This window comes from Melozone crissalis, unplaced genomic scaffold, assembly GCF_028551555.1.
Source record: "Melozone crissalis strain CALT ecotype California unplaced genomic scaffold, PUWL_Pcris_2 ptg000056l_1, whole genome shotgun sequence".
NCBI classification, from domain to species: Eukaryota; Metazoa; Chordata; class Aves; order Passeriformes; family Passerellidae; genus Melozone; species Melozone crissalis.
The window spans coordinates 3,897,924-3,925,393 of NW_026535834.1; the positions used below are offsets into that span (position 1 = coordinate 3,897,924).

General features: G+C 40.0%; 1 protein-coding gene across 1 annotated transcript in view; it reads right to left on the minus strand.

The window, feature by feature from the left end:
• SYNE2 (spectrin repeat containing nuclear envelope protein 2) overlaps positions 1-27,470 on the minus strand; it is a 158,590-nt gene that overhangs the window by 87,078 nt on the left and 44,042 nt on the right. The window contains exons 35-58 of the mRNA XM_054286717.1: positions 26,976-27,141; positions 26,163-26,275; positions 25,186-25,388; positions 24,740-24,859; positions 24,345-24,633; positions 23,820-23,989; positions 22,171-22,477; positions 21,339-21,491; positions 20,149-20,505; positions 19,512-19,646; positions 18,412-18,573; positions 17,254-17,400; positions 14,369-14,524; positions 13,749-14,005; positions 10,552-12,655; positions 9,564-9,892; positions 8,721-8,865; positions 8,086-8,301; positions 7,471-7,736; positions 6,599-6,755; positions 4,586-4,741; positions 1,799-1,939; positions 1,283-1,465; positions 588-725 (exon numbers count right to left, since the gene is read on the minus strand). Coding sequence (XP_054142692.1) covers positions 588-725; positions 1,283-1,465; positions 1,799-1,939; positions 4,586-4,741; positions 6,599-6,755; positions 7,471-7,736; positions 8,086-8,301; positions 8,721-8,865; positions 9,564-9,892; positions 10,552-12,655; positions 13,749-14,005; positions 14,369-14,524; positions 17,254-17,400; positions 18,412-18,573; positions 19,512-19,646; positions 20,149-20,505; positions 21,339-21,491; positions 22,171-22,477; positions 23,820-23,989; positions 24,345-24,633; positions 24,740-24,859; positions 25,186-25,388; positions 26,163-26,275; positions 26,976-27,141 — 6,570 coding nt within the window. The remainder of the gene's footprint in view (positions 1-587; positions 726-1,282; positions 1,466-1,798; positions 1,940-4,585; positions 4,742-6,598; positions 6,756-7,470; positions 7,737-8,085; positions 8,302-8,720; positions 8,866-9,563; positions 9,893-10,551; positions 12,656-13,748; positions 14,006-14,368; positions 14,525-17,253; positions 17,401-18,411; positions 18,574-19,511; positions 19,647-20,148; positions 20,506-21,338; positions 21,492-22,170; positions 22,478-23,819; positions 23,990-24,344; positions 24,634-24,739; positions 24,860-25,185; positions 25,389-26,162; positions 26,276-26,975; positions 27,142-27,470) is intronic.

The following is a 27,470-nucleotide window of genomic DNA, read 5'->3' on the forward strand; positions in this document are numbered from 1 at the left end:
TAGTCTTACTACAAAAATCTGTGTTTAGAACAGCAGCTTTCTCACTTGGTCTAAGCCAAGGAGTAGATGCACAGAAAACTCAAATTAGTACAAAATTCCAAGAATTTAGTTTTTGGCACTGGCCCTGATCTTCCCTGTAATATTACAAGCATCTAATTTTTAAAATTACCAATCAGAACCTTCAAGAAACAGTGAGCACAGCCTTCCAAACCACAACTCACTTCAAAGTTTCCATCTAACACACAGACATCAATAAACCAGCACTTTGCCTTTTTGGCTCACACACAGTATAGAAAGAATCCTATAGATGCAGGCAGTAAAAACTGATCCTAGCCACTCAGCAGGGTTACAGAAGACAATCACACATTTCTGGAAATTGTACAACAGTTCAGCATTTGCACAAAATGGGTGCGTCCAGCACAAAAAAACCCCCCTGTATTTCATGAGTTTCAACTATAATTATTTTTCACTGAAAGGATTTACTGAAAATGGTAAATTACTTATGTCAGTATCAATTAAGAATGGAAAACTGCATCTGTACAAAGCAACAAGTGCTAAAAGGAGCATTTCTCTGCATCTGCTCTTACCTGGAGCTCATCAGTATGCTTGTGTAAGCTTTTTGCAGAGTCGTGCTGAGCATCAGCTCTTAGCAAACTGTTGGTGCTTTCTATCCAATCTTTCACATTCTTCAAGTGCTCCTCATATTCTTCCATCTTGCTGGTGGCCTAGGAAATGACAGAATTTTACAGAAAGTCACATGTCAATTGCTTCATTGTATAGGATAAATGCATGTATGAACAAGACTAAAAGAAAATAGGATGCGTTTGCATCATGGTCAGTTAAATTAGCATGGTGAAATAAAAAACATTTTTCTGAAACAGTTAGTTTCATGATTTCAGGCTATCCCCTCTTATCAAAGTAATTTCTGAAACAATTTCATGATTTTGGGCTATTCCTTCTCACCAAAGTAATTTTGGTGATTGCACGTTTACATTTCATGGGAGCACTGTCACAATTTATATGGCAATGGCACCTTAATAGACAGCTCATTAGCAGAGTGAGACACCCACCCAGGGGCAAGAATTCCCCATACAAACCCCTCAACCATGGCTTGAGCCATTCCTTTGGGCTGGCCACTCCAGAAACCCCAGCTAGAATCAGCCTTGCCACAGCAGTCTGGTGACTCTACTCATTTGACAGCCCCTGATGATGTTCCATGCAAAGCCCTCAGCCTGTTTTTTGATAGGACTGGATTTTTAAAAGCTGTTCCACCTGCAGGTACCTTGTTGAGAATGGCAGTTCTGCGCTCAGCACGCTGGGACACCTGCTGGTACTGCTGCAGGGGGGCCACCAGGATGTCCATCAGCTCCTGGGCATGGCAGGCATTCTGCTCCACTATGTCCTGCACTTCTGCATCCAGCTCATTGAGCTTGTAATGCCACAGGTCCAGCATATCCCAGATTTGCTGCATGTGGAGAGAAGGGAAATGAAACAGAATGTCAGGCTCAAAGATAACAGCAGCGTTATTTGTTCTGCATGTGGCACATGAATTGCAAAGGTTTCAGAACTGACATGATGAGAAGAGAACACTTTGCATCTACTGGTGTGATTCACAGTTGAAAAAAGCATGGATTTTCCTGTGAGAAAGAACTGATAAATATTCACCAGTTAAATGCTTGCTTGTACTTCTCCTTTTACAGACATAAAATGAATGGAAGACCACTTTATGCTAAACTAGGCTCTGTAAAAACAATCAAAAATCTTTGAACATCCACAGATTATTTTTTAGCAAGATTACCTTCTGAACTTCTTTGGCTTTTGCAATGTTTTCACTCTTCTGTTGTAACTTCTTTTCAATAGTTTGAAGGCCATTGTTAATAGTTTCTGCTTTTCTTTTCAGCACATACTGAGGAGAGTTCTGCAAGATTTCAGAGCTAACCTGACAGAGCAAAGAGAAAACAACAGGGGAGATTACAAAGATCTGCTTGTTTCTGTGCACCACCTTACCAAAAATATTCAACTTCTTTTTGTTTCTCTTGACAAGTCAGTTAAAAACACTGGAATGGAGCTACACTCGCAGGGAGAAGCATTAACATGGGCAGGTTCAACATCTACACGTTGTTCACTAATTTGTTCTCATTAAGAAATGCCTGGCTCAGAACAGGAACCCCTGAGGAAAAAGCACTGAGGCACTGCAGCTCCCTGGGTGCTTTGCTCTCATCTCTGACAGAGGCTGCTCACACTGCATGGTGGGAAGGGTCACATTTGGATTTATGCTGTAAGAAAGCCAGAATGGCACCTTTATGTCTCAGCTGACAGCTGTGACTTCCATGTAACAAATAAGGGAATATCCAAGTGCACCAACGCACAGCCAATTTCTCAATATAAACTTGGAGATTTATCACCAAAATAGAAAGGTCTGAGGAACTTAATTTCACTCTGCAGGACTCCACAGAAATGAAAAACTGGTGCACTGGAGGGCCTGATTTTCTGTGGAAAGAGAAAAACTCTCAGAGCTGAAGTTGAGTAATTGCCTGAGCACAGGACTGAGCAGCACAAGCTACCAGGTTACTAGAGACTAGATGAAGTGCAGGGAGTGAGAAAAGTCCTTCATCTTGCCCAAAAGTGACATCTTTTCTCACTAAACCCTGCTGGCTGCCAGGGTCAGCCAAGCACCAGGAAATCATTACATTGTGGTAAAATCTTTGTGTGCTGCAGCCTTAGGATTTATGGGGAAATGCACACTGAACAGTTCCATGCTGCCTTGATGCCAAAGATTTTTAATTTATTACTTATTTTAGTTTGAAGCTCCTAGTACTGAAATACTTTATCCTTGTTGTGGGATGAGGAATTAAGACCATTTTTAGTTAATATATTATCTACTCATTTCTTAATTTTATTAACATCATTTATAGATTCCAACCAACCTCTCTAAAAAGTACCCACAGTACAATGTTGTATTCATAAAATTTAATTAATCAAAAAAATATATACAGAAAGAACTAGAGGGGTCCTCTTAAATATTCCTGCCCATACCACAAAACCTGTGAAGTCAGTCTGCACTTAGTGCTTAAGACTTTTTGGAAAAAGGAATTCAGGCTGTAATCACTGAATCCTTGACCATCATCACTATCCTGGAATATACCAAACATGGAAAATTGTCTGTAATTGTGGTGCCAGTTTCCAAAATAAAAGTGAATCATGTATGAGTGATGTGACACAGCTGAAAATGAGTAAACAGATCAAGCTCTGACTTCATCTATTTCTTCAGGATAAAAACACTGCATCTGTCAATGCTCTGTTTATCAGTAAAGCAGGGTTTTAATTTAAATACTTCTTACTGGGATAAAATTTATTATTTATGGCATCAAATGGACAATTTCTTTTCATTTTTTGTTTTGCAGATTTAGAAGAAAGCAGAATGACATTAAAATATGACAGCTCAATTTAACACATGCTGGAGTTTCCTAATATGTTACTGTAACTGACCTCCAGTTCCACCATGATTTTTTTTGTTTCCTAAATGCATTTTGAAAAATTCCAAGGTAGTTTATAATGTTTTCCAATACCTAAATATGGAAAGCAAACATTATCTAGCTTCCAGAACCAGTTCTTTCACTCCAACAGGTAATGTGTGCTTTGGGATAACCTTTTATATCTCGGTAAATGAAACAGTAAACAACAAAAAAAACCTCAAAGAATAAATACTGTTTTGCTTTCCTTCTCTTCTTTCCTCCCAGTTGTTGGTCCTGAAAAGACTAGCCTCATTTTGAAACAGAAACCATAAAGTTAACCAAATTAGAACTCATAAGCTTTAGTCAATATGCTGCTTAATATATTACATAAGATAAAATGAGTAATTTGATAGACACTAAAAAGCAACTGGATTTCAAAACTGTTTTATTAAACTTTCAAATTGTATCAAATTAACTGAGATTTAACCTTAAAAATTAGGATTGAACATTATTATTTCTGAAATATGAGAACTGAAAGGCTTTTTTTCATTTTTAAAATAACACGAACGAGTAAGTAAGTAACAATGATGGTAATTGTATCAGGCTAAAAATTTGACCCCAAACTGAGAGTATTACTCCATTTTTGCTTAATTTTGCTTTCAGCTAACTGCTTATATCCCTTGTAGATAGAATATATTGCAAAAAGTTGATGCAATGGGATACAGTTATTTAAATTCCCTGATTGTAAAGGAAGGCAACCATGTTCTCAGAGGTGGCAAAAAGACCCATGTCATGATACCCTACCTTGTGTGCAAATTACATTTTAAAAAATCCTGCTTCAAAGTCCTTTTTAAACCTAGTTCTGAAAATATTTTCTCATTTAAGCTATGCAAACTTTGCAGTCAACTTTGACTACTAGTTCCCAGTTTAAGAATCAGATTGGAAAGAAGACAGCATCTATATAATATTAAAAATCATTGCAAAAGATTCTGCCACGTCCATTTTTAATAAAAAAATAAAAATTTATATTGACATTGCTTACCATAAGATTACCCTAAAAAGAGACCTAAGCATGAGGAATGATTTATACATTGCAAATAGATGAATATGAAAACCACATCAACAGTTACCTTCTCTTCTAGGTCGTGCAACACTTTCTTGCAGTCCTCCAGCTGCGTTTCGATCTCTGCAGGGACTATTGTGTACATTTCTGAGTACTTGATCCGAAGTTTCTCCATGATATCCTCCAGAGCTTCTCTCTCTCTGCCAATCACATTCTGAAGCTCCTACAAAATTAAGAGTAACTTCAGCAGTTTTACCCAGTTTTTACTGAGTGCATGTGTGTATATGTACATATATATGTGTATATACACGCACATATGCAATGTGTTTTATATTTCCTACCATTATTATGGTTTGGAAAAATTTGGTTTGTGATATCAAACCTGATTTGATTAGCTCTGCAAGCAGATAAACTCTAAGCAATAGTGACTCATTTAATCAAATGATGCTTTTCAATCTGTAAGAATTAATTAAACCTGATACTGCTCCATGCTGGGGAAGTGACGCACTGATGTTCATTGACAGCCACAGCAGAGGGACCATCTCAAGAGCTCCTATGATTAAATGTTAACCTTTGTGCTCTCCTTTTTTCCAAAAGTGCATTTTTCCCTTTGAAAGAGTCTAATAGGCAACATCCATGCCTTCATTATTATAAACAACACAAAGGCCACAAAAAGCAACAGGTTTCAGGCTGAAGTGTCTGCTTTCAGGCAATTACGCAGAGCAGCACAGCAGGCTCCTCTCAAAACAGTAGTTTCCAGTTCTGCACAAAGAATGTAGGTTTTATGAGATAAAAGAAACTTGAATAACTGTCTACAGCCTGTGGCCTAGAAATAAAATCCAAGCTAAGTCCTCCTGCAGGAAGAATGAAGAAATTCATTTGTTTGGAAGGTTTTCTAGAGTTTCAAGTTGGAATGTTCTGTTTGCTGGCTTTATGGTTCCTTTCTCTTGAGCTCAGCTGTTTGAGAAACTCAAATGTTAACTCAAGTTATTGGGAAAAATTATCCAAACCTCCTACCAGGCAATGAAAGACACTAAAATGAACTGCCTTTGCTTTTTCAATCAGGAGTAATGGTAATCCACTAATTCATAGTCTTCCCTTGGGAATCTTTTCCTCACACAAATGCAACAGACAGAAGAAATATGGAAGTCACTGAGATTGATTAATTTCCTGTCATCCCACAACAACTGGGTCTGATATTAAAAAAACCCAAACCCTCAAAGCCATGAAACAGCTGTGTGCCTCATTGTCTCAAGGAGAAAGCTGCTGTTGTCAAATGGCCCAATTAAGATTGTGCCAATATTTATGGGAGTTCACAGATTCCCTGACCTGAACTGGAAAGAATCAGTTATAAGTCTTGTCTCCAAAACAAAGCATGTCCCCTGCAAACTGCTTTCTGTGTATTACTGCACGTTCACATTTCACAGATTATTTAGCTGGAAAGCAGATACCTATCAAAACTGTCCCAATTTTTTTTCCTAAGGGAAGAGACAATTACACTTCTCCCTTTTCATCTGTGTGGGTGAATTTAAAACTTTTGCCAAGCTAAATCAGGTTTGTCATCTCAAAATGAAACAGATATTTCCACTCAACAGATGCAGTGGAGTCCTGACTAATGCTATAAATTTCATAGGAACAAGATTTTCTTTGGAAGTAAGGGACGAAATTGCCCTGCAGATTTTGGCTCACTGCTGTCTGGACTATGTAAAATTAATGAATTCTTCAATCCTTTCAGCTCAGCCTTCTCAAAAGGAACAGGCCTGCTGTGACATCCTGCTAAAAAGAGATGATTTGATGGGACTGCTGCTAGTGTTTTCTTGTTCCATTGCTGTTAGAAACAGGAACAAGGTCTTAACTCAATTTTGGGCGAGTTTTAGGTGCTCAGAGTAGCAAAGCTTGGATGTGAGGGAAAAGAACAGGCATAAAGCACCTGCAGTAGGAAAATTTCCTTCTGGACGCAATTAACTCAGTAAAAAAGCAGATATAACTCTAAATTCTAATTCTAAATAATTTTAAATAGAAAAGCCAATTTTGACAAATCCAAGTCATGCTGGCTCATGGGTTTAGAGCAGTTACCAACCTCCAGCTGTTCAGCCTTTCCATCAGCATCCTGCAACAACACAGATGCAGCATTCTGTAATGCATTTGTCACAGCACTTATTTCTTCAATGACCTTGTTCCTCTCTTGAATCTCAGCTTTCACAGAATCTTTATGGTCTTGAGCTTTTTTGTACAACCTGTGCAAGATGACCAGAAAGAATACATGGTTTAAACTCTAAGTAGGAGCAAAGAGCATGCTTAATACAGATATTATGTAGGTATATATCCAGAACCACATTTGTCTGTAATTTAGGGGGTTTTTTCTGCTGTTAAATCGATGAGTTTTATGTCACTTATCTCAGTTGCTTTAAAGTGAGTCGTCAGACAGTGCTATTTGGTAAACCAAACCAAAGAGCAGGCATATTTAAATAGCAGAGGCCAGGTTCTCAGTCTGAAGATGCTGGCAGAGCAGATGTTGTTCCCAAAAGCAAACCCAGAGAAGGGTGAATACAATAATCAGATTTGTAAAAAAACATTTGTGGAGAATTTTAGACAGTGGCACTCAGATGAAAGCTGCATTGTTGCAAAAAGCACATGGTCTGATTTTCCTAAGAGCAGAAAATCTTAAAATTCATAAGCACATGGAATGTATAAAACTGACTATTGTTCCTTGATTTCTACTGCATTTGAAAACAAATTACAGCCCACAAAGGATATGGCCAGACTCAGGTCTTCTCCCTAAATAACATCCCCCAATACTGGAGACAGCAGAAGGGTGAGATGGAGCATTGGTCTGACCCAGGAGAGCATTTATTGTCATTTTAACTGCATTCCAGCTTTCATATATTCTTTGTTATCCAGTAAAATCCTGTGCTTATCTCATACCTTCGACAGAAATGTCACACCACTTACTTCTTACAGCGCTCCTGCATTGCCTTTATCTCAGCCAGGGCAGGGAGGGCAGCCTCCCCCTCAGCATCTTCAGGGGCATTCAGGATGTTTCTTATCCGGTGCAGAAGCAAGAGCAAGAGGAGCTGCTGCTGGTTGATGTTTTCTTCAAATGAGTTCACAAAATCGAGTAACTCCACCAGCTCCTCTCTGGTGGCCTTTTCCTTCTCTTTAAGGCTTTCTGGCTGTTCTTCCTGGAGCTTATCCAGAATGATTGTTTCTCGTTCCAGCTAAGTGAACACCATGGCAGAGAATGAGATAAAGTGCTTTTTTGTTCCACCACCTGAAGTTACATTGTTCATTTACTCGCACGGGTGACTAACTCCTGGGAATTACACAGTCAGAACTTGAACCTTTGAAGAGTGACAAAACCCCTGAGTTTGCTTTAACAAAGCACATAACCCTGTGCAGAGCTGCTCTGGGTTCAGAGGACTGAATAAATATCCCCACCTTTTCTGACTCTGGGTTCAAGAAAGGGTGGGAAATTATGTTCTGCCCTGATCTCAGCCCTTTACAGACCATTGTTCTCACAGTCACATCTCAACTCCCCCCCAGACTAACAGATGTTGAACAACTCACCTCTTCATTGATGAATTTCCATTCCTGCTTTAGTTCTTCACAGGTAATTTCCAGCCCTTTGGCTGCCTCAAGCAAACCCAGCCAGTTTTCCCACAGCACTGCAACAATCCTGCCCAGGGCTCTGTCACTTCCTCTGCACAACCTCATCATCTCTCCAGAGATCTGCCTCAGCTTCACCAGATCCTCTTCAGCAGAGTCAATGCTGGACACTAAAACCTTACAGGAAAAACAAACACATCAATAAATAAAATGCTGCAGTCAGGAGTACTAATGAAGTATTCAGTAACATGATTAGGATCCTCTAGGCAAATGGCAATCACTGCACTGAGCTGGTTAAATATGGACATAATGAGGGAGTTCTGTTGGCTAAGACTGTGGAGAAAGATGGAGTAAATGAAATGTCTCATTTCTAGAGCAGTAAGACAGACTCAATTCACATGGTCTATTATACAAGATTATAAATATATTACTACTGGTCTTTTAACAAGATTATAAATATATTAATACATTAATATATTCTATGGTTTTACACATATATAAATATAGGATAAAGAATTCCACTTCTCCCTACTATGATGTCACATAGCTGTATCAGTTTTGCATGAGCTTTTCGACTTCTTCAGAGCCTTTCTTACCTTGCTGTCTTCCAAATGCTCCAAAGCTTCTTTATAAGACACTGGAATCTTAGACAAACACTGTCTAAGCATCTTTTCCAGTTTCTTAAGATTATCACACACTTTATCTTTGGTTTCTGTGTAGCTTTTGTGTTTTTCAAAATACCTGCATGAAACAATGAATGGATCAATTAAAATTTGTTGTTGTTGTTCCTCTCTCCAACCACAATGCCCAACAGAATAAAAGTTTTAAAAAAGCCTTTTGAACTTCTAGTCCTGACTGTTTCCAAGTTATACTCAGTTAGCATTTGGCAAACACTTCAGGTTTGATATCTGAGGTACTGATCACTGGAACATGATCAAGCAGTTTAAAAATCCTTTACTCTCTCCCCCATACTTTTTCTCTGCATGTATCTGAAGGCCCTCCAGATTTCTTCTGTACCTGAAGAAAGGAAACCACAGCCAGTGACTTGTTTGGGTTTTACCCTCCCAAGCTATCAGAAAAGCCTATGGAAGACATGAATTAGGGACCCTCAGAAAACTATTCTGACTTCCACCAGCACTGCTCTACAGACTAGAAATGTGCTTTGTTCTGATTTTGGCACTCTAAGACTCCCATTCAAGCCCCACATTTTGGAATACACAAGAAGTGACTGCACTGTAAATTAGTAGCAATGTGGCTTTTGTCTGGCAATTTTCCTTCCTTAACAACCACACCTGAGAACAACAAGGAAGGCTTACCCTTTCTGCTGCTGGAATTTCCGACTACCTGAATTTCTATCAGAGCAGAAACAACACTGGATTTATTTTTGGTCAAGTTTCTCACAATAAGGGACAAGATCTATGGAGATCTCTTAAACCCACCTCTGCTCATCAGCTTCCTTTCTTTGAGCCTTCTTCCTTAATGCCAAACTCCTTTCCACCAGTTCTCCTACAGCATTTTCCAGACATGCTTGGTCTTCTGGCTTCACTAGGTTTTTCAGCTTGGAGTGCAGGTTTTCTAAGTCAGCCTTTGCAGAGTTGAACTCTTCCTCTTTCCAGTGTGGAGTCTGACAGATCTCCCCTGAGCCACAGAGCTCTGCTGCATCTGCAGCATCCTGGGCTGGAGCTTCACAGTCCTCCAGGAACCTGGCAGCCCTCTGAAGGGCCTTGGTGTAAAGCTCACCAGCCCTGCATGCCTCCTCCAGAGCGTTCTGAAAGCATTAAAAACAGAAAGGAACAATAAAACAATGCTCCTCTGGATCACCACATGGTCTTAAAATTTTACACTTGGCTGTCTTTGAGACCAACTGCCTGAGGAGGTGAGGGAGGGCATGTGGCAAACACATTTGTTACTTGTGCAGTCACAGAGCAGTGCTGTAACCCATGTGTTTATTGCCCTCAGAACAGGAATTATGTTCACCATTCCAGGAATTATGTTCATATTGGCCTGACCTGTGCTTTAATCCTCTTGGTCACTCCCAGCTGCTAAAGGTTCTCTTTACAGTAGAAACAAGGCGCTTGGATTTTTTATCATTCTCACTATTGAAAATGTTACCTCTCAAGATGACTGCACCCAGTCTCTCTTCAGCTGAATATTTCAACACAGCCTTCTTCCTCTTTACCATTCTCTTCTTGTGCTAATCCCCACTGATTGATTATAATCAAAGTGAACACAACTTTCTTTGCATCCTTAGTTTCAGTCATGATTCCCATCCTATCCACCAACGTGGAGATGACCACAGGCCAGTTCAGGTGTTAGAATAAATTAGGATGTGAGTCATGGAAACAAAAATGCCACAGTCACAGACACCTAATCTAATTCTTGGGGAAAGGCATATGTCAATGTTTCACTTTCATTGAATATACTTACAACACGGGCAGCAATGTCTGCCTTCAGCTGTGCTTCACAGCCTTGCAGTGGCTCTAATTCTGTAGCAGCAGCAGGAGATTTCTCTTCTTGTTTTTCCCTCTCTTTTTCCATTATACATTTAAGAGCAGAAAACTTCCCTTCCATCATATTCTGAATTGCTTCCCATCGCAGCTTTTCATCCTGCATTGTATTTATGTCTATCACAAGTGGCTGCTGGAGTTCTAATTGAATATGCCTTATGATGTGGAATATATTTTCTGCTTCATCCTGGCTACCTTCCTTGTTTACACTCTGTAGCCCAGAGACCAAGTTTTGAAGAAACTGCTTTAATTCTTCAACATTTTTCTCCAGGCTCTTTATTTCTTTCCTCTTAGATTCTTTGAATGATGAATCAAACACCTCATTTTTGTTTATTTGATTTGCTGCCTCCTGGGTTAAGAACAAGATTTGTTGAACTGCCTGCAATAGAATCTGTGCAGATATGACATTCTCAGCAGGAGAAGAGCTGGAGCTATCATTTAGGATATTAGCTTCTTTTCTTACAGTGGATGTCACAGTCTGGATCTCATCTAACAATCCTTGAATCTTATCCCATTCCCTAACAATATTTTCCAAGTGTATTATTTTCTCTTTAATTCTGTTTTTAATTTTAGAAAATTTAGTTTGCAATTCATCCAGCTGCAGTGAGTCCCACTTCAGACCTACACATTCAAATATTTCCTTGTACTTCATTACTTGTGACAAACCTGACTGAAAAGCTAACACTTTTTCTTTCAGTGCTTTGCATTTGTCCTTCAGCCCCTGCTTGGCACCTACTAATTCACCATCTTTCAGGTTCATTTCACCATCCTGCAGGTCATCAAGATCCTGCTGCAAGGAAGCAATTCCTTCAGCAAACTCTCTGGAGACAGCTGTCTTTTGTTCTACTTCATGAAGTTTACTTTGAATTTGCCTCTGTGTCTTCCTTGCTCTGTTCTTCAGACTCCTTAACTGATCAATCAAGAAGAGTTGTTCAGACAGGCTCAGCTGCCCAGCTGTGACCTGACTCTCCTTACAGTGGGATGAGATAAGCTCTTCTATTTCCTGTATGTCCTTTAGCATCTCCTTCAGAATGCCTTGCTGGCTCACCAGCTCTGAGCAGCTGCTGTTTTGGTTTGGGTCAAGCCTGGCCATCAGCTCAGCTTTGCAAAGCTGAGAGTGAACTTTGTCTATTTCTGCAGTGAGCCTTTGCCTCTCCTCCAGCTGGAGCTCCAAGTGCTGCAATCTTTGAGCAGATTTTAAAACAAGAGCCTTGTATGAATTCTTCAATGTTTGCAAAAGGAAGGTCATATCAGAGCCCTCCTCTGGCTCCAAGCTGGGAAGGATGTGCTGGAGCCCATAATCCAGGGATAGAATCACAGGCTCTCTGCTCAGGATGTCTGTGTTCATAAGCTGACAATTTCTGATCTGTGATTTGACATCACTGGGGAAAAGTGCTGCTTTCTGATCAAGGTGGGACAGTGAGTCTTTGACCCAGGAGATATTTTCTTTCAGCCTCTTCATCATTTCATGTTTCATGAGAGCAGGACCAGTGGTCTGGATATCCTCTTGAGGAGTTTGTTGTGCTGATAACGCTTCCAGTTTGCTCTGCAAATCCTGTATAGAGCTCTCCAAAGCCACCTTCTCTTGATCACTCCAAATTCTTTTCATCTGCAGCTCAATCCTCCTTTTTAATAGAGAAAGGCCATGTTTAATGTCCTGTAGTTCTGTGGTCCAAATGAGAGGGTCTTTGGCTTTTCCTGCAGCTGAGGAATGTAACTCTGCTTGCAAATACTGTTCCTGTATCAGCCTCTGGATATCCCGTGCTTTGTTCATAAGCAGGTTAAATTCATCAATTTCTGCCACAACCTGATCATGTTTCTTTTGCACTGCCTGTTCCATGTGCTGCCACCAGTGCTCCAGCTGCCTCATTTGGCTCTCTGTCAACACTTTATCCATGCATGTCAAATGCTGAGATAAAACTTCTTGCTGGCTTTGCAGCTGGTTTAAGACATCTCTTTCTTTCCGTAAGGACTCTATGCATGCCTTAATTTTCTCCAGAAGAACTGTGTTGTTCATAGGACCCCTGGCAAAAACATGAGTAGTGTTTAAAAAGAATGAATTTTCCTTATACAGAGACTTTAAAAACAAATTTCACTGTTTAGAGCACAATTCACTAACTTTATTCACTTAACCACACATATCTCTCAATGTTCTCTTAGGAGTTCCCTAACCACCCTTGCACAGTATCATTATTTCTTGCTTATCTGTAGAGCATTCACTATTCATAGATATCTGTGCAAAAAAGATATGTTCTACTGTATATTCTCTAAAATTGCAGTGTCTACTAATCTAGAATGTAGCCCTCATTTTAAAAACCAGCAAGAGTGTAACATCGTCTCTAAGTGAATTAACATTTTATATAATTTCTGGTTGAAAATTAAGATAAAACTTGGTTATAAAAAAACTGAGAAATTTCCATTCATGCAAGGTAAACTCTTCCAAATGAATCTACTTATCCTTCTATTTCCAGGAGTATTTTAAAATGCCTACCTAAAATACATTTAGCAGATAGATTTTTATTATGTTTTTTTAAATCTCTTTGCTGTAAATTAACAATTTCATAAGCTTTAAATGTTTTCAAATTATTTTGGTACATTACCATGACAAACTAGTTCTGTATTTTGAAGACTAATTCACAAAACACAGTAAATATTTTTTGTGCATTGGTTACCTCTGAGTTGTTAATGTAGACTTTACTTACTGCCGTGGAATTTATGCTATCAAGTAAGGTTAGTTTTCAGAATGAAGAGATGTTGCATTTAAAATAAAAAAACTAGAATTAACGAGTCCCTAAAGAAAAATGAGTGTTTCACATCTGCCACATTAAAAAATATATATATTTTAAGATGGATTTTTATAAGTTTTTAGCCCAGCAACTACTTTGTTTTGCCTGAAGAATAAAGAGAGTAGATGCTGTTTAAGGATAGCAGAGAGCCACCAGAAATTCTTCTGCTTAAGTCTGTTCACAAACTTACAAACCTCTAAGAGTTCTCTTGAAGTATATATATATATAACTCCATACTCTTGTCTGAGCATTACTGAAGCATGTCACAAAATTCAGTGTAGAACCATATTTGTTGTGCAACCTCTTAACCAAACCCCTCCACTGTACTTACATTTTTATGTTATCTTTTTCTGTTGACAAATTTTTCATGGAGGACTGTGCAGCAGAAAGACTTTTCTGGTATTCATTAATTAAACAGCACTGTTGTTGCTTCACTGCCTTAACAGCTTCCAGTTCCTGGAGCAGCCTGTCCCAGCAGGGCTCTGTGCTTTGCAGCTCTGCTCTGTTTGATCCTGTTCCATTGGGAATTGCTCCTTCACCGTGGCACAGAGACTTTGCTTTCCACGTTTCCAGCTCAGTTTTTAAATTCTACAATCAAGCCCACCACAGAGAGAGAAGGGATTAAAGGATGATCTTAAAGACTCTCAGCTTTCAACACAAAATACAGCTAAATACTGATTCATCTACAAACATGTTCCTGCTCATCCACAAGCAAGGGAGCACATCATGGAAGCAATCCTGTGTGTACCACTGCACTCTGGAAGAGCAGTAAAAACTATGGGATTTACATGGACATGCAGCAAGGCATGGTGTCTGCAGACAAACTGACTGACTGTGCAGTTAAAACTCAGATGAGGCTGTGGGCAACAGCTTTGGTTTGCCCAAGTGAATCACAATTCTGCAAGTGTACCACTACATTAAAAATGAGGAATGGCTTTGCAGTTTCCATACCTCCAGCTCTTTTAGTTGTTCATTTATAAGCACCATATCCAGTTCAGCCACTTCATTTTTCAGCTCATTGACCTTTTGTTCCTCTTCAAAATATTCATTGTTTACTTGCACTGCAGGAAATAGTTCCTTCTGGACAACCACTTCTGCACCTGTGTCCTACAACACAAAACAAGATTCTTATTGCTGAAAGGTCTAAACCAATAAGTTTTCTGACTGCAGCACTTTGCTTCACGTGTTTAAGCCATGCTGGGGTTGTTAAATCCTGCTGTGGCTTCTCCCATAGGCTCTGTGGATCAATCAGGACCCAGAAAGTGGAAACTCCATCACTGTCCCCCATCCCTGCAGTCACCCCCGCGTGTCAGCACTGCTCAGGTGGCTTTGAAATCTCTGCCCATCATTTCTAGTGAAACTCTGACATCCTCCCTGCACCCACCTCTGCTCCTGATAAATTCACAGGTCTGTTTTGTCTTCTCCTTCTGTTCCTTACATTTCATGGAACTTTATCCTCTCCTCACACCCACATTCCTTCTGCTCAGCACCTGCCCTGACAACACTGCTGCGTCCTTCACCAGGACACCTCTTCAGCTCATGCATGAAGCAGCCTGGCTGTGACACAAAGCCATGGCTGCCACTGGCACAAGTGCTAGCCAAAATCTGGGGTAAGATGAGAGCAGTAGGGAGTCGTGTCTCAGTCAGGGTGGGGAGGGATCAGGAGGCTCCAGAGCCAGTCCCTGGCACTGCCTGGGATTCCCATGACAGAGGGACAAGTCACTTGGGCTGGGGCCAGCTTTAACATCACCTTCAGCTATTGCAGACAGCATCAGAAATGAAAGGTCACAGGCTAGCTGGATCACATGATGATCCCTTACAATTTTTTCTGCATTTCCCTTCTCCGAGTACCTGTCTGTGATGATCCCATACCTATTTGATGATCTGTTCCATGTATAAAATTTATATGAGTGAATGCATACAAATACACAGCTATTACTGCAGTGTGAACTTCTCCATGGTGCTGACATCTAAAATCAGCAACAGTAAAAAGATTCTTGTCTGATAAACTTCACGTATTACTACTTTGGACACTGTTTTACTAGAAACAGCCAGTTATCACTGTAAGCTGTCACTGTCATCTGTCCCTTCATGGGTCATATAAAATATATCTGCTTTCAAGTGTGGGAAAGATACAGCACATAGTACACATTCTCAGAGAAGAATAGTTCTCTTCATTTGAACTCTTGGTTATTTTCAGTCAAAACTGAAGAGGCCACTCATGAAGTAGTCAGTTGGAGAACTTTTCAATTTCTCTGTGTACATAACCATAATAGTTGTATCAATTCAGACATAAGATTTAATCTCAAGAGACTTTGGAGTGCCATAGAACTGAAGTAAGCATTAAAACTCAGCTAAGCTATCACACAGAAAGGAGGAAATCCACTTCACCAGATTGAAATATCAACACATCAAAAGACACAGAGAAGTGTCCTGACTTTTAGAAAAACCTTGCTGTGTACTTGTTTTGCTTGTTTGTGTGATGTTCTCATTGCACACTGCCTCCATGGATACAGCCAGGGGAGGCTGCACTCAAATTCTGTGTCCAGTTTCAGGCCCCTCACTGCATGAAAGACCTGGAGGTGCTGGAGTGTGTCCAGAGAAGGGCAGTGGAGCTGGGGAAGGGTCTGGAGCACAAGTCTGGGGTTGTTTAGCCTGGAGAAGAGGAGGCTCAGAGGAGACCTCATCACTCTTTACAGCTCCCTGACAGGATGCTGTAGCCGAGTGGGGTTGGTCTCTGCTCCCAGGTAACAAGTGACAGGAGACAAGAAATGGCCTCAAGCTGTGCCAGTGGAGGTTTAGACTGGATTTTAGGAAAGATACCTTCACTGAAAGGGTGGTCAGGCACTGGAACAGGCTGCCCAGGGCAGTGGTGGGTCTCCATCCTTGGATTTAAAAGACATGTCCCTGTGGCACTTGGGGACATGGTTTAGTGGTGAGCTTGGTGCTGGGTTAATGGTTGGACTTGATGGTCTTTGAAGTCTTTCTCTACCTAAATGATTCTATGATGATTGCACTGGTCCTTAAATGCTTTTCAGTAGTACCCAGCATGACCTCCATAACTTTCCCAGGAACTGAGGTTAGTCTAACAAGTCTGTAACTTACTGGATCTTCCCTCACACCCTTTTTGTAAATAGAAATAACACTGCCAGCTTCCAGCCAGCAGGGACTTCTTCAAAGTCCCAAGACCCTTGGGAGATTTTGCAGATCTGCAAGTCCCAGGCAAGACCTGGCCATGGACAGGTCGGCTGTGGACTTGCCTATAAGGAAGATTAGATTTAGCCCTACCTTCAAATTAAGAATGTGGTGTCCAACAGTCACAGGGCACTTGTGATGTAATTCCTTTACTCTTAAAGAAGAGCAGACTTGGTAAAGTCATTCAGTAATGTAACTTGCCATTAATTCAACTTGAATCCCTTCTCCTTTCTCTACTTTATTTCATTTATTTTCTTATGCTGGATCACCCTTGGATTTCAGTTCTCTGATCTGCCTTCCTTACAATGGCAAAGCTATCAGAGCTGACTGTAATAACATGAAATGAAGTTTGTGCTGCTTAACAGTTTGAAGAGAAACTCTAAATATCATAAAGACTGATTATGATGGCTCTAAAAACTAGGGTGAACTCTCTTTGGAACAGAGCCACAGAAAATTATGATGTGGCAAGCACTTTGGATGAAGCTCAAAACTATCACAGACATAAATAAGATCTATATGCAATGGTCTTGATTTTGATGTGAGTACTTGTCTCTTTTAAAACAACTTCAGCTGAAGGCCAGGTGGGAACAAAAAATTGAACAACTGGCACATTTCACTTGAAATAACAGGCTGTGGGTTACCTCATGTGCAGGAGCTGGGGGATTCAATCCCAGACCATCCTTCTCAGCTGCTGCAGATTCCAGGACTTGACCCTTCTGGCACAGCTTCTCTTGAACCTGCCCCTCATCTTCTCTATATGATTGATTCTCAACATCACCAGGTTCCTCCTTTTGGTGTAAGAAAAACAAAAGCAACCAGTAATCAAAAAGCTCTAATCAAACCTGCCAAGTAGTAATTACAGTGCTTGAGATGAGAAAGTTATGAAGCCCATAATTATAGGTAGATGAGGAAAACCATAATTACACCTCATAATTTACTGTGAGCAAGGTTATTGCAAAGGAAACCACTTATAAGAAGCAGTGCTGTAATTTTGTTATAAATTTTTAGAATAAATTGCCAAGTGTTCTGACCTACACTGTTCATATTTCATTATTCTAAGCAGGGACCTTGAGTTATGTGCTTTTGGACACAGTCTTGAATGTATTTTTTAAAGGTTTAGCTTTTTCCTGAGGAGTTGTACTGCACACAGAGTGTGTCTGTTTAGAAACTCAGGCAGGATAGTCCTGTGGATAATCTGGAGATTTGCTGGATGGAGGTTTCAGAATTTGCTAAAATTGAAATTCTGAGAAGAGTCTGGCTCTATAACACCTCCCCTCTTTAGGGAGGGGATGACAGCAACAACAGCCCTGTCAGCCCTTTCATCTCCAACAGGAACTTGGCCTCTTCCCACTCATTCTGGCTCCAGCTCCTAAAACACTGCTCTGGGTGTCAAAATTCCCCTTGTACCAGGGTGCTCCACACAGGGCACAGCATCTCAAATGCAGCCTCACACATCCAAAGTAAACATGTAAATAAGAAATCTGGAAAGCAAGTCAAGCACAACAACAGTATTCAAGCAAAATGGTCACCAGATTTCATAATACATCCAGGCGACCTGGAATGCAATATCCCTTGGAATGATCCTCAGCCAACCACTAAAGAAAAAAACCTCCCTCTACACTACTTTTGAATGTACAGGAAAGAATTGAGTGAGTTACCACATACTAAGTATCACATTAGACTGAAGTAGCTCAGTGTAAACTTGAGGCATTTCTCACTCATTTCTTAGTAGTATCACCCCCACAGCAACTGAACGCCCCCAAATTCAACTCCTCTAGTGTAATTTCATGTCCAGTTACCTGTGCTGGATGGGCTTTTTTCCTAGATTCATCACCTTCAATACCAACACCATCCTGATGTCTTTCCAGTTCTGCGTCACCATCCAGAACTGCACTGTCCAGAACATCCTCCTGGAACCTGTCAGCTCTGTCCATATCTGGGTTCTCCTTATCAGCCTCCTCCTGATTTGAGAAATGCAAAATGTTTACAACCAGTGAAAGTCACAGTAAAAAATTTGCTAAGAAACTTCCCACTCCACAATCTGTCTACACTCCATCTTCAGTTTAGCTTAATGAATGATGGAAAATGCTGAGGTAACCCAAACCCAGAGAGCTGGAAGCCCCTGCTTAGAACAGTTTGCCATCCCAGAGTGGGATCTTACCCACTCTGATACAGTTTCAGGACAGGGCAAACAGAAATAAATGCTCACTTAATTGTTAACATGGTTCTAGAAGTTTGTGATTAGACACATTTGGTAACTATTTATTTTGCATCTTCCCCAGAAATCCCAGTATGGACAGTTCCCACTGTGATATTTTGGTGGTCATCTCTCCATGGTCAGGTTAATGAGGGAGTACTCCAAATCATTCCCTTAGCTTTGCACACATTTGCATTTACATTTTTACAAGTTCATTTACAGTGTCAATGTCCTGAGGTCCCATAAAAATCAGCAGTTCCAGGTTAGTGACCTCTCATTACCTGCAGTGATGAAACCTCTCTAATTCCTCATTCCTGGGAGTGTCCAAACCCAGGCTGGATGGGGCTTTGAGCAACCTGGTCTAGTGGAAGGTGTCTCTGCCCATGGCAGGGTGTTGGAACTACATGAACTTGAGCACCCTTTCCAACCCAAACTGTTTTTTGATGGATTTTATGAAATCACAGGTAGATTCTGCATTATGGACAAAGTGGGCCCAAGCCCTGGGGGCTTGCAGAGACCATCACTTTGATCTCTTGCACTCTTCACATGAGCAAGGCTGAGAGGATGATTTGGAGAAAATATAATTTATGATTCCTTTCATCAGATAAGGAAAACATGCCTCCATAAGCCAAGAAATTTGAAGGGATTACATATCAATTTCACACATACACAGACTTATATTAAAACACATTTGTCAGGTACCTGAACAGCCTGCCCCAATCTGTCCTTGCTGTGATGGATATCCTGTAATGGGCTGTCTGACACTACACTGTTTTCCTTCAAAACTGGAGCATTCTGCCTCTCTTTCTCAGACATATTTCCATTTACATCTTGACCCTAAGAGAAGTGACAGAAAAGAAAATCTGTTTGTGTTACCATAAACATTGTATTTTAACATTGTTTTCAGAGAGAATCATTTTTACCATTCAGAGATTCAAACAGGACAAACACTGTGCTGCAGTTCTAAACAAGTCTCTCTAGTTTAAGAGAAGCTCTCAAAGCTCTTAAGGCAGAGAGGCTCATCTGCAATTTTCCCATGTCTACAACTTCTCTTTGTGTCCTGTCTGAGGATACCCGCTCTATTAAGTGGCAAGAGAAAGTGGCATGCATTTAAATGGAATTGTATTTAAAAGGTAAACTGCTGTTTTAAATATGTTATTGGCTTGTTACAGACTTGCTATTAAAAGTTATGAGAGTTCCTTCCACTTCTTTGATTTATACACTTGTATTTACAGGAGGCTTAACTTCAGTGAAATTAAGGGTGCCAATACACAGACGACATTTGAGATGTCTCTTTAGCCAGCTTTCCATTGTTGTTACTGTCAACAAATAAACTCACATCACTGAATTCCAAAGGCTCCTTCAGTTCCACTGCTGTGGGGGTCTCTGCAGAGATTTGAGTATCAGAAGTGATCTGTGTCTCTCTCTTCAGCATTGTATCTGCCTTATCTTCCTTTTGGATTTCATTACCAAACTCATCTTTTAACTTAAGGGCTTCACTGGAAATGTTTTCCTTCTTTTGCTTGACATTTTCAAGTCTGTCTTCCAATCTTTCTTTGTGTTCACTCTGAAGTGTTTCCATCTCATCCTCAATAAACTCCTGTTCTGGTGAAGAGGTGTTTTGTTTAACAGTTTCTGCTAAAACCAAACTTTTCTTTGCTGTGTCTTCACTTTGGCTAAGAGGTCCCTGTTGTTCCTTTGAACATGAAGAAAACATTTTATTTGAAAAGTATCTTCACTCAATAGACCTAATGTTAAGATCTAAACTCAACCTCTAAAATCATAAATACTTGTTTGGAACAACAAACTGTGTTGAAAGGTACATGCAGACCTATTTGCTGCAAAAAGTCAATTACCAAACCAATAATTTCATCAGCCATTTTTATGCACAGAGAACACCTGAAGCTAAAAGCATTATGGTAATAAAATAATCCCATAGCACACATGATGATCCAAGTTCTGAACAGGTAATTCCCCCCTCACCTCCCCTCCCTTTTTCCTTAGAGGTATAGCAAGTTCTGAAGGACAGGGAATTGCAGTGATTCATATCTGAGCCATGATTTCAGCTTACACAGCTCTCTATGCTCACAGCTACAAGACTGATTTCCACTCTGCTAAAGAGCAGAAGAATGTCTATTTATGCATGAAGAACACTTCTTAAAAATGAACTTGGCTCACTGACTTTTTTCAAAAAATTTTTCACACTGGCTAAATTAAAGACACTTAATACCAAATTTAATAATCTCTTTCCTCATTATGCCCCAAGAGAAAAAAACCAAAAATCCTAACCAACCAAACTGAAGAATCCTGTGTGCTTGAGCTAGGACAATTCCTCATGAACCTTCAGTTCAGCCAATAGTAAAGGTCCCCCCAGTTCATTAAGAGTGGTTTGAGTCCCACAGTAATCTCATTAAAGGAACATTACATACTTTTTATTTTAGAAAGGTTTTATAGCTTTTCAGTTTGATACCATGAGTAGTTCTCTTTTGCAGATGTGATGGGCTCCATAATGCAGGAACTGCGACATACCTGTGATTTCAACTGATTTTGCTCAGCTGATAGTTCTTCCATTGCTGGACCATCACACTCAGCAAGCTTCTCAGAGGCAGTTTTCAGCTCAGTGCTCAGGTCTGTTGGCATATCCTGAACCTGCTGGTGCTCCTGAACAGGGCTTTGCAATGTCTGCATGATGGTCAAGAAACAAGGAGTTTCTAGGATTAGTCCACCATTATCTCAAACAATCATCCACAGACTGTTACAGCTTTACCAGGACCTCACCAAATTTGCTTTTTTCCTCTAGAATATGTGGCTAACCACAGGTTAAACACAAAACCATTTTGCTTTCTTCCCAGCACATCATGAACTCCATCGTGAACAAAATTTTAATGAACAGCAGGAAACAGAAGGGTTGGCATTTCATAGAAATGTACTTGTAAAAAGGATGCTTTCTCTTAAAATGGATGAAACATTAGAGACAGAATGCCACACAGGGTACAAATGGAATTTGCACCACCTTGGGTGAAACCAAGAACAAGCAAGATGCTGGAAAATAATCCTTCAGATGTTTTCCAAATTCATCCTTCCCAAAGGAAGAAAAGCTACTGTGGTTTGAAGAATGTAAGAGCAAATGCTTCATATTACAGCTATCCAAATCTGTTTATACAGGTACAAAATGTTCTTCACATTTACTTTGGTCTCATTTGTTTCAGTATTTATCCCTGAGAGAGAGAGGGAGATATTCCCTGCCCTTTTTCAGAGGAATTTCCTCCACTCCCAGCTTTACCCAAAATCTTCCCACCTGAATTACACCACAGCTGAACAGTGAGAACTGCAAACAACATGAAAGGAGTGAGGTCCCAACCTGGAGCTGGCTGAGCAGATTTTCATGTTGGTGCTTTAATTCTGACCATTCTGCCTCTGTGAAGCAGGGATCAACAGTATGGCCCTGTAGATTCTCCTGGCTTTTCAATTTGCTAAATTGGGACGTCAAGGCTTCTGTTTTCTGCAGGAGCTCAGCATAGTTTGCCAGCTGAGCTTGCTTCTCCTCCAAACCAGGCTGAAGGGCAAAAATCTCCTGTTGCTGTTTCTCCAGCTCCATTAGAGCCTGTTTCAGATCTTCCTTGCTTTGCTCATATTGCTCCCTGTTGCACTGAGGTTGCTCTTGAGGGCTAAGAAAAAAATGCTGGTTTTAATAGTGTTAAAAAAACAAATGTATTGATTACCTAGAAAATGTCAAAGTGTGAGCAAGTCAACCATTAGAAGGAACTTGAGTGTACTGAATACTTTTTTCCCCAGGTTTTAAATTGCTGATCACACAGAAATTTTCAAGGTGATGAAAAACACTGAAGTGATTGCAGATGAACTGGACTTAAATGCAGGACAAATGCCTAACCCTCTTAAACCTTAACCTGTAAACCCACAGTTTTTAGCATCTGAGATGAGATGCTCATGTTCTTTACTCTTCTGCTTTTCAATGCAGAAATTCTGTTTAAAAACCTACAATATGGTTATGAATCTGCTTTCCTTGACTTCCCAAGACAGCCTCCTGAAAGGGAATGTTCTGTAGAAGAAATTAATCACATTTAGTTGGGTGGGGGAGTGTTTTAGAGGTACAGACAACAAAACCAGCACACACAATATGGGGTATGAGAGTACAATCCAGTGATTACTTGCCTGACCTTTACATTGGATTTCTCTTTGTGTGCTTTATAAGCATGCCTGCTGATCTGCTGCAGGTGAACAGGTTGCATTTGTCCACAGGAAATATGAAATGAGACAGAAGTAACATTTGTATGTTCACATTTAGTGATGGAGCTCAGATATCTTCCAGATGGAACTTAAATGCCAACATTGGAAAATATGATCCCACACAAACAAATCCAAATAAACAGTCTGGATATAATTCTGTAAGGTACAGCAGGATAATTGAGGACAAAACCAAAGCTCCATTGTTTTGGGTTCTGCCCCTCAAGACTCATATTTTTTGGCAAATAAATAAAGCACAGCCTCACATACGTGAAGTGCTCTTGCATCAAGTTCCCTGTTCCAGCTCCTCACTGCCGTTCTTCCTGTGCATCTGCTGTTCACAAGCCTGATCCTGCAAGGTCCTGAGCATCTCTTCAGGCATGCAGAGCACCTCCTCTCCTGTCTTTAACAGTGTGAACAGCTCTGCATTCTGCTCTGCTGGACCCAACACAGCCACAACGCTCCATCTTCCTGAGCACCTCTTGTGCTGGCTTTACTGAGAGCTCAGTAATAACAAGAGGACACAGAAGATTCTCTGGCTATTCATGGCCACACCAGAAAGTATCTCTGGCTATTCCCCACCTGACCATTCAGGCCAAACTGTGACCTGCCCCCCCCCAACTCTGCAGAAATACAACTGTTTGTGTGGGTACCTCGTTCTGCCCCCAAAGATCAGAAAGTAAATTGAATGGATGCAGGAAGAAGAGAAAAAATCTACATGAAAGTAAGTGATCTCCCAATGCCTCTTGGCAAATTCCACATTACCTGCTATATTCAGTGGCCAGCTGACAGAGGTTTTCCCACTTTTTCTGGAGCTCAGAAATAGTCTGCTGAACCTCTGGCTTCTTATTTTTCTCATTTCTCAATACAGTGTCTCCTAGAGCCACCATGCTCTGTATTTTGGCCTCACCTTCCTCTCTGAGACTTGTGATTTCCTGTATTAAACAAGAAGCAGAAGCAGTGCATATACAATTGTTTTTGGTTACAAAATAAAAGGTATTACCATTATTTTTTTTCACACTTTTCACACTGCTGTTCAAGTGTTCTTCTAATATATTACATAGCCAACACATAAACAGATAGATCATCTAATTTTCAAAGTCTGGGACAATTAAGCTGACTTATTAATTATTCTCTACAAAGAAGACTCATATTGTGCTGACAAATAAAAAAATGCTCAAATGACAAAACTATAGGCCATGAGCAGTTGCAGTATCTTTCAGGGGGTACTGACTCATCAAGCATTCAAGCATTAGCTTGAGGTGAAAAGGAATATATTTAACACAATACCTTTATCTGATTAATCCTTTCATCTGATGGCAACTCACTTCCTTGTGAACCCATTTTATTAAGAGCCTCCTCAAGCTTTTTGATCCAGCAAGAAACATCCTGGGCAAGGTCTTCAAAGTTCTGTCCTTCCACTGGAAGCCTCTCAGCATTCCCTGCCATTTCACTGACACGTGCTATCAGTGCATGGTACCTGCTGATAAGGCTACTGGCTTCTGAAAGGGTTTCATATTCTGTCAGCCCAGCCTCCTCCAAGGAATTTGACAGCTCAGCCAGGGAGTCAAATGGTTTCCTGAAAAATAAAAACAAAATAATTAATCAACATCCATTTGGTGTTACAACATGGAACAATCTTGTTTAGAAGACAGTTCTTAGAAAGTGACCAAAAAACCCAATACCTCTGCATTAATAGTGTTTTATAGATATCTTCAAGTTCTGTATCATCTTTATTGATCTCTTTCACTTTTTCCTCCTGAGCAGAGAGCCATTCTTTCAAGGCCATGCTGCTTTCTTCAAGGCTAAAGGAGGTACAAATAGAGACTCAGGTCAAAACAAGAGGCATCATATGGCTAAAACCTGCTGGCAGCAGGATTTTGCTGAAAAAATAACAGAAATATGTTATTAAAAATAACATAAAATATGACAATGAAAATGTCCATAGTTTCCATACAGGTCTGCTATGAAATTGAAAAAACAACCCACATGGAACTTACAACAAAACATTTGATTCAAATACCATTTATTGTAAAAAGAAGGGTTGCTTGCCATTCTCTATGGCTGTTTAATAATGAATCATCTGATACTACTTGTGATTAAAATGTCAGATACAAGATTAGCTCCCTACCTGCTGAGATGCTGGAGGGAGGCACCAAGCTCCTGTTCCCTTTTCTGACATTTGGAGATCAACCTCTGCAGCTCTGCCTCCTGATCCCTCACACGACTGCTGAGGTGGTTAATGCTGGCTTTGGGCAGGTAAGGCTTCACTTTGTTCAGTAAAGCTTTGACCTCTTGGATGTCTCTATCTCTGCCCTCAGATGTCAGGAAGTGCTGAAAAAGAACACAAACACAAGATCCATTTGTCAGATTTGCTGTAGTGTAATAGATATTTATGTTACAAGAGCTTTTCAGCTCCTGTTATCTCCACCAGTATTTTTTTCCCCAGCAATTTCAGTTCCTGAAAAAGAATTTATGTTAATTCCCAGTTTGCTGACTCTTGCACATGTAAATGGAAAAGATGCTGTTTGTAAAATAAGGAGAAAGTGGAATTGATGACTCGTTTTCTCTACAGAACTGGTACACACAGAAACAGGCAAGCAGCATCCAAATCTAGCACTGACATCACTCTATCTCCTTCTGCTGCTTAACTGTGATTGCTTCTTGCAGATGTTGTGGCTTTTCCATCTGTTTTCTGTTCATTCTGTCTGATTTGGAGAGAAAATCTTGCTACAACAAATTAAATGCAATTTTTTTCACATTTGAGTCCATTGGAGATCAGAATTTCATGCTACTCTCTACATATTTGATTTTCTGCAGCCTTGCACACTGAAGTACTTGGTCAAGGTCCACTGACTTTCATCAGCTACTGTCCTGCCTCTCACTTGCCCAAGTTGTCTGAACCTAAACACTGACAGTTCATTTCAATTAAATTTTATTTTCACTGCCCTTATTTTCCTAATGCTTTAAGTTACATGAGATGTTCTTCCAGCCTCCAGCTACAAAACCACAGCAGGTGAATTCAGTCCCAAGAATAGCCTTGTGGGTGAAAAGAGCAACACTGCCAGAACAATCAGCTTTAGAAATTACAATATTTTAATACTTTACCTTTAGCCTCTGTAGTCTTTCTTCCAGTATGGCTTTTGTTTCTGAGGGCTCAAAGCAGTCCTTCAGAGACAGCTGAGTGCTGCTGAACCAGTCATTAAAATTCTTGCACTGACCTGAAAAAAAAGGTACATTCCAATTTTTTTCATTAATTGCATTCTCTAAAAGAAAATCCTGTTTAACATGAAGATTTCAGACAATTTACAATTACATTTATCAGTGCTACTGTCAAAGGTTGCTTTTTACTACAGAACATGTGACTGAAAATGCTGCAGCTCTTATTTTTCTTAGCTAACATTAGCTAACACACACAGCAGTTTGGGTAAACAAGACCTGGAATAGCCTAGTGGAAACTTTTCTCATTTCCACACAGATTAATACTATTAAAAAAACATTTGAAGACATGAGATTATCTTTGGGCCAGATTTCCCACCTGCATAATCCTCTGTCTGCTTAAAGCAAAGAGTAATAGCACTGTCTATTCTTGTAAATAATTTTAGATAAAAACAACTGGAAAAAATTAAAACATTGGATTTCTCTATTTTAAAATTAAATACTCTGACATTTGTTCCTGAATTATGCTTTACACTTCTTTTATCTATTTTTTTTTAATAAGGCACCAAATACTTTGATTCAGACTGAGTGGCTTTCTGGGATCAAAATCGATTGTTCTGCAAATCTTTATCTTGCTCAGAACCCTGAAGCAGTTTGGGATATCACAGCAGTTTCAGACACCTAACCAATTAATTGCACAACCTTGAAGTCATTGTGGTGGTCAAACCTGTAAAGGTAAATAATTAAAATGTGTTCACTCACGATTCAAAACACCCATAAAGTGATCTTGAAGCACATGTTTCTTGCTATTGAATAAATCAGTGACACATTTAAGCTGCTTATTTAATTCATCCACATCAGGACAATCTGTCTCTTCCTGGAGTAATGCCACAAGGTGCTCTTGCTGCAGAATTTTCTGGTGTATCTCCTAAGGTTAAAAAAAAAACAAACAACAAAGCAGAAGAAGTTTTAAAAAGTAAGTTTTGAAGGCCAAGCAGAAGTTCAGTGTACAGAGCTGCTTTAGTACAAACTTGAGTTTTACAAAAGAGTTTAGCACTTCCTGTGTGTCAAAACAATTTCTTAAATTATATTGGCATTAGCAAGGCCATCAGTAGGTAGGTATAAGCACTAAACTCTCCTTGAGCAGTGTGTGTACACCTGTATGCACAAATAACCCCACAGAACAGAGATGTGAATAGTGCCATTGTATCTTCCAGAGCATATAATGCCATAGGCATCTTTCCACCCCCTAAATTC